The 7,471-nt window shown below is 42.1% G+C and overlaps 1 protein-coding gene across 3 annotated transcripts; it reads right to left on the reverse strand.

Moving 5' to 3' along the window:
- Positions 1–2,366: 2,366 nt before the first annotated feature.
- On the reverse strand, positions 2,367–7,141 carry LOC138265364 (uncharacterized). 3 transcript variants are annotated; one of them, XR_011199353.1, is made up of 2 exons: positions 6,190–7,141; positions 2,367–4,113 (listed from the first exon to the last, which is right to left on the reverse strand). XR_011199353.1 is itself a non-coding variant. In XM_069213012.1 (2 exons), exons 1-2 carry the CDS (start codon positions 5,764–5,766, stop codon positions 4,002–4,004), a joined length of 1,239 nt encoding a protein of 412 aa, XP_069069113.1. In that variant the 5' UTR covers positions 5,767–6,160; the 3' UTR covers positions 2,367–4,001. The 3 variants fall into 3 exon arrangements, 1 of the variants encoding a protein (XP_069069113.1); XR_011199352.1 differs by having other exon boundaries at positions 6,167–7,141; XM_069213012.1 differs by lacking the exon at positions 6,190–7,141 and adding an exon at positions 4,640–6,160.
- Positions 7,142–7,471: the final 330 nt, after the last annotated feature.

Here is a 7,471-nt window from a genome sequence, read left to right on the forward strand (position 1 = left end):
CCATTTTCTGCACTTTAAGTTTCTCCCATTTAAAAAATGACTTTATTTATTAGTTATAGATATGGAAGTGTTCTACTGGAAATTGGGAGCAAGAGGTCAGCTGTTTGTAAATGCAATACTTTGAAATAAATTGGAGAAGATTAAAATGAACAGTTAACTTAATTATAAGGTAACTTTTTTCTTTTAATATTCTCTGATTTAAAAGCATTGAGAAACATCATTTTGTTCTCACCTCCAATATGGTTGACAGGGACTCTTATTTAATAGTTAAATACTTTAGAGCTTTAATTCATCACCTCTGTGCCCTGGGTCATAGATCTGACTCAAGCACTGCCCCTTTTCAGGCCCTGCTTTCTGCAGCTTTATGATAATAATGTAAAATAATCATAGCTTTCCCTTAACTTTGAAAGGAAAAAAGGTGACGTATTTAAAATGAACTCACGGCCACGAGCTAGTCTGAAGAGGTCTGGAAGCTACTGGTAGCTCGCGATCGACTGGTTGGAGATGCCTCATTTAGGAGATGATGTTGATGCCCTGGGATCAGATAATGTTGGCAATGTTGTAATGCAGATATTGAACATAGTGGGGCTGAGCACGAGCCCTGGGGGGCTCTGCAGGTCAGGTTCTTGGTTTTCAATATGAGGGGTGCCAGTCTGACTCTTTGGGTTCTTCCCGCGAGGAAGGAACAGATACATTTGAGTGCAGGATCTTGGATGCCAATCTCATGGAGTCTTCTAATAAGTGTGTGCTGGGATACTATGTTGAATGCCACAGAGAAGTCAATCACGATTAGGGCACTGTTTCTCTAGCCCAGGATGATCAAGCTGTCATTGGTGGCTGCAATGATGCTGTTTTGATACTGTAATGCTTTCTGACTCCAGATTGAGTGTTGTCCGGTCGGTGGTGTAGTTCGAGGTGGATTGTGAGTTGCTTGTTGATGACCTTTTTTATCATTTTGGCTGGGTAGGGGAGCAGGGAGATTGGTCAGAAGCTGCTCAGTTGGGTGAGGTCAGCCGATGGCTTAGAGAGGATGGTGTTGGCTGCTGCATGCTTCCAGTCTTCATGGTATGCAGCGGATATGATGGAGGTGTTGATGTGAGTGTGGGAGGTGCTGATTGGTAATGCTCCCAGGGTGTAAACGTGGTGGGAACATGGACCAGATGAAGCCTCTGAATGGATGCTCTGTATGATTGTTGCTATGACATCTCTGGTGAGGGTTGCGATTCAGTCACGTGGCAGTCATGGTTTGTGATGGGTAGGATGGAAATGAGTATGCTGTGATCAGGTTGGTGTCTAAATTTGCTATAAATGTGTTTGATTTTTTCTGTGGAAAAACGTTTCACAGGTCGTTGCAGAGTTCTTGGGAGGGGATGATGTTGACGAATTAGAAAAACTCCTTGCAGCTGTTAGAGCTCCCTTCAATGCGTTCAGCTAGCAGTCCTTTCTTAATGCATCTCAGTTGCTAGTGGTAGCATTTTAGTGCTGCCTTCTAGGTTGCTTGAACAGTGGTATTGTGGCTTGCTCTTCATTTTCTCTCCAACTGTTTGCAGTGTTGTTTGGCATCTTCAAGGTTCTCTTTGGTACCAGCTGGCCTACTTGTTGAATTTTCTTTGCTTTAGGGTTTGATTGGTGCAAGAGAGTCTGCACAGATCTTTATCCAGTTGTTGAAGTTGGTGATGTCTTCATTGAGGTACTCCATGGGGTTGGGTTGATCAGTGCTGAAGGTGTTGATTCAGTCTGCTTTTCAGATTTTGCCCAAGCTGTGGCTTGGCAAGAAGATGCTGGTGAGTGTGTTGACTTGCGGCATATAGGTTTGGAAATTAATAATATAGTGGTCCGTCCATGTAAGCGATGAAGTGGCGTTGTATTTGATGTTGAGATTTTGAAGGTGAGGGGGGACGATGAAGTTGGTGATGAGGTTAGTGCGGGTGGCTCACAGTCCAAGTGGTCGGTAGGCAAAGGCTCCATTCAGGGATGACGTTCTGAGACATTTGTGGCTTGAAGTGCAGATTTCCACATATGGAGTGGTGCTCACTGTGGATGTTGAACACTTGATAATTACTGTGAGTCCTCCTCCTGGCTTTTTAGGGTACAGTCCTGTCATGCAATATTGTAGCCCACTGGGATTGCTGTGGTGATTTTGGGTGTCAATGTAGATTTTAACCAGGTTTCTGTGAGGAAGAGGTCTGGTAAGTCACTGCTCAGCAGTTCCCAGTTTGTGATTGCATGAGTGCTAAGAGATCATGTGCTAAGTAGCATGCTGGCGAGTGAGTGTTGCCGTGGGGATTAGGTGTAGTGTGTAGTGTTGGCCTAAAATATTTCTGGCTTTGTTGGTGCTGGCATGGTATGTGTGGGTTGGTGTAGTGCTTTCCTCTTATTTAGTTTCTAAGCACTAACATAACACAACAGAAATACACTTCTGAGGTCAAAGAAGACTTTTATTGTTATTTTATTCTTCCCCAACCACAATGTTTATGAATGAATGACGAATTAGTAGCTTTCAAGTCCGCGTTAATCAAACAAAATATATCAGTTTGCAATATACACAGCAGGTTATATTTATAAGATATTGAATGCAAAGCAAAACAAATACTTCACCGTGTGGGAACTATTTACAGCTACATCTTTCTAAGGTCTGCAAGCTGAGACCCCTGTCAGCCGCGAGAAAGAGTGTCATCTACCCACACGGGATGCTGGCAACTGGCGCCAAGCTCCAGCACGAGGTCCGGCAGATTCGAATCTGACTCTCTGCAGCCTGTTACATTCGTTACAAAGGTGTGCCCCCTCCTCTCAGACCTGGGAAACTGAGCAAGCCTTTTGGAGACTGGCCAGGTCTCCAAGACTACTCCTGTTCCCAAGCTCAAGGGAAGAGAAACAACGCCCATGTACTCTCTCTTATCAGGTCTAGTCTACTGTGAGAGCAAAACATCTTGGTTCTCTGGTGCAAAAACACAGCTTGGAAAAATACAGAACTCCACGTTAAAGGCAATGGGCAGCTAACCTAAATATCAAATGCAATGTCATGTTAAAGGCAATAGGCAGCTAACCTAAATATCAAATGCAATGTCTAGTGTCATGTCAAAGCCAATAGGCATCTAAGCTGAATACAAAATGCAATGTCTTATATCATGTCAAAGCCCATAGGCAGCTGAGCTGAATATAAAATGCAATGTATAATATCATGTCAAAGCCAAAAGGCAGCGGAGCTGAATACAAAGTGTAATGTATAATATCATGTCAAAGCCAATAGGCAGTTAAGCTGAATACAAAATGTAATATATGATATCATGTCAAAGCCAATAGGCAGAATATCTAATAGCATGTCAAAGTCAATAGGCAGCTAAATTGAATACATCATGTCAAAGTCAATAGGCATGCAATGTCAAAGCCAATAGGCGGCTAGACTGGATACAGCATGTCAAAGCCAATAGGCACAATACAGAATGTAATGACTAATGCAATGTCAAAGCCCATAGGCGGCTAAACTGAACAAAACATACCATGTGCTACTGGTGAACATTGAGCAACTAATATGCGCAGTGGTGAAACACAAAGTCATTGGTCAAAACAAAACTTTATCAAATGGCAGGACATTCCGCCCTTTGACCAATGAATTTTTGTTTCACATATCTCATATTTCAAAAAAAAAAAAAAACATCAGCACAAAAAAAAACATTATCATCAAAGCAATCCCTGTAAAGCAATAGAAGTGAATTAACACATTGATCTCATAACCTTTCACATCAGATACATCTACATAGAAAAGACTGGGTAATTTTTTTTTTTTTTTTTCTCTGAATGAGTCTCTAATTCAACAGTGTTAGCAATTTGATGTGGCATGAGTTCTGCTCATGTAAAGGTGCACGGTCCACCTGAAAGGTTTTCTGGAAGGTAAGCAAAAGTCAGAGTTCCATACGAGAGGGGAAAAAAAAACACAGCAAACAAGTTGAACTTGAACTGAAGGCGCAGTTTGCGCAAAATGGATCCATGGTGCTGGCACTTTACTCAGCCAGGTTCAGGTTGGGGGTTCGGTCCCTTCCCCGACCCCACACGCACACACCGGAAGGGGGACCACACAGCGCACTCAGGGACAGTGGCGAAACGTGGTCGGATCTGCAAAAGAAACAAGTATGACTTTTCTTGCAAATAACATTTTTCATTTAAACTGCACCCTTCCTCTTTCTTTCCCTGTTTTATAATCAGCAGGACGTTTTTGGGGCCCTTTGTTATATTCTCTGCAGGTTCTGGAGGGTCACTTGGGGCGTCAGCCCACACATCAGCACTGAGGTTTTTATCTGCTGCACCACAGCTTCCCTTTTCTTGCACTGTCAGAAGGGCTGGGGCAGACTCCTTCTTTACCAAACCTCCATTCACTGCATTTTTGCCAAGTTGGGCCATTCTGTCTCCAATTTGTATGAATGAATCAGATTCTTTTCTAGGTATCAGCATAATTTCGATTTTTCCTTGGTAATTTGCAGCAATCACTCTCCCTAAAACCTGATCAATTTGCCATTTCTGTTCTGGTAACTTTCCTCTCCCCAACTGCTCTGTGACTGCTTGCATGACAGATTGCTTTTGTGCGTGCTGTACAGTTTTTATCAAATCTAGGGGAATGTGCATCTCTCTCATCTCTGCCCACCTGTAAGTGGCCTTTTCACATTTCTGGGGCACCCACATAGCTATCCCCACTAAGGCAGAATTCTGGGTGAACACTTCTCTCTCTGCATTTTTCTCATTAACATCTGCAAGGTAATTGAACCAGTTAGGTACAAGCCATGTGGCTAAAACATTATCAAAGAACCAAAAATCAGCGTAAAAATGACACATCTCACGTAGCTCTTGCTTTAAAATCTGACACACATTATACAACGCTGTTCCTTCTAATGTGCCAGAAAGTAACATTTCAGTCAATGAATCATTAGTAAAACAAACATGCTTTTTATCTTCAGTGGACACGAATTCAAATGGTGCACACAATTTCATTGATAATTCTTTTATCTGTGGTACTCTAGCCCTGTCTTGCAAGTACCAGATCCATTGTACGATTCTAGCTAGGGCCAGTATTTTCTTCCCTTGTTCTTGAATTACATGTACATCAGTTTTTCCTTCTTGCACTGCGCAGAAACCTAAAGTCTGCATTATTTCATTTGCCAAATCACAAGCGCGCAGCTGCATATTATTTTTCACAGTGACCATGTACAAAAGTGTTAGGATTTCTCTCAAATGAGGGCTATTCTTTTTCCAAAAATCAAACAAGCTAATGAAACTCGGGGTGTCTTGCTCTAAAATCCTTCGTTTTAGTAACTCGTAAATCTCGTCCCTGTTATCAGTTAAGGAATGCACTTTGGCTGCCAAAAACCCTGGCTCACACGGAAACTCAGTGCAGCTCGGAGCTGTCTTAACCCCCTCATTACTGGAATGGGACAAGAAAGATTCTTCAAAAACAGCCCTTTTATAACTTTCAGTCTTATTTTGAATTATCGTATCCTGGCTAATTTGCTCACGTAAATTCCTATTTTCATGTTCCAACTTCCTACATTTCTCCTGCATTTCTCTGTAAGCAGATAAAGGTATCCAGACCTTTCTGTCATCATTACTTCCAAAACACACGTTTTCTACATATATACAACAGGAATTATTTCTCAAAACATTATCAGGCCTTTTAGCTACACATGCATTTTCTTCTGTAATTCCCCAAACAGAAAACAATTCACAGTTTTTCTTAGCACCATCAGGCAGTTCATCAACACATGTATTCTCAGACATGGTCTGCCGTGCTACTGTGATTCTCCAAACAGAAAACAATTTCTGTAATTCTCCAAACAACAAAAAAACAATTACACTTTTAAAGTGTGCACTTAGAAATCTACTAACTCGTCAAACCCCTTTTAATCACCTCTTAATGACCGACCCCACGACTCCAGGTACCAATTGTAGTGCTTTCCTCTTATTTAGTTTCTAAGCACTAACATAACACAACAGAAATACACTTCTGAGGTCAAAGAAGACTTTTATTGTTATTTTATTCTTCCCCAACCACAATGTTTATGAATGAATGACGAATTAGTAGCTTTCAAGTCCGCGTTAATCAAACAAAATATATCAGTTTGCAATATACACAGCAGGTTATATTTATAAGATATTGAATGCAAAGCAAAACAAATACTTCACCGTGTGGGAACTATTTACAGCTACATCTTTCTAAGGTCTGCAAGCTGAGACCCCTGTCAGCCGCGAGAAAGAGTGTCATCTACCCACACGGGATGCTGGCAACTGGCGCCAAGCTCCAGCACGAGGTCCGGCAGATTCGAATCTGACTCTCTGCAGCCTGTTACATTCGTTACAAAGGTGTGCCCCCTCCTCTCAGACCTGGGAAACTGAGCAAGCCTTTTGGAGACTGGCCAGGTCTCCAAGACTACTCCTGTTCCCAAGCTCAAGGGAAGAGAAACAACGCCCATGTACTCTCTCTTATCAGGTCTAGTCTACTGTGAGAGCAAAACATCTTGGTTCTCTGGTGCAAAAACACAGCTTGGAAAAATACAGAACTCCACGTTAAAGGCAATGGGCAGCTAACCTAAATATCAAATGCAATGTCATGTTAAAGGCAATAGGCAGCTAACCTAAATATCAAATGCAATGTCTAGTGTCATGTCAAAGCCAATAGGCATCTAAGCTGAATACAAAATGCAATGTCTTATATCATGTCAAAGCCCATAGGCAGCTGAGCTGAATATAAAATGCAATGTATAATATCATGTCAAAGCCAAAAGGCAGCGTAGCTGAATACAAAGTGTAATGTATAATATCATGTCAAAGCCAATAGGCAGTTAAGCTGAATACAAAATGTAATATATGATATCATGTCAAAGCCAATAGGCAGAATATCTAATAGCATGTCAAAGTCAATAGGCAGCTAAATTGAATACATCATGTCAAAGTCAATAGGCATGCAATGTCAAAGCCAATAGGCGGCTAGACTGGATACAGCATGTCAAAGCCAATAGGCACAATACAGAATGTAATGACTAATGCAATGTCAAAGCCCATAGGCGGCTAAACTGAACAAAACATACCATGTGCTACTGGTGAACATTGAGCAACTAATATGCGCAGTGGTGAAACACAAAGTCATTGGTCAAAACAAAACTTTATCAAATGGCAGGACAGTTGGTAACTGCAGGAGAACCATCAGTAGGTGAAGGTTCCTACCATGGTGTGGTGAGCAGTATTTTGGGTTCAGCGACTGGAGGAGAGCAGTGGAGTATTGCTGGGGGGTGAACGGACCAGGGTTTCTGGGGTTCGGTGTGGTCAAGGCACAGACGGATGGAGACAGGTTTGCCTTTGGTGTGCCTTCAGGACACCAGGAGCACATCCATGTGAGCATCTGCTGCACATTCATGTTGCAGCTTCCATTAAGTAGATCCTGGCCGGTGGTAAGAGCACAGTGATGTCCCTTCCTGTGCAGGTGGAT

The sequence above is a fragment of the Pleurodeles waltl genome, chromosome 2_1 (assembly GCF_031143425.1).
Source record: "Pleurodeles waltl isolate 20211129_DDA chromosome 2_1, aPleWal1.hap1.20221129, whole genome shotgun sequence".
Taxonomy (NCBI): Eukaryota; Metazoa; Chordata; class Amphibia; order Caudata; family Salamandridae; genus Pleurodeles; species Pleurodeles waltl.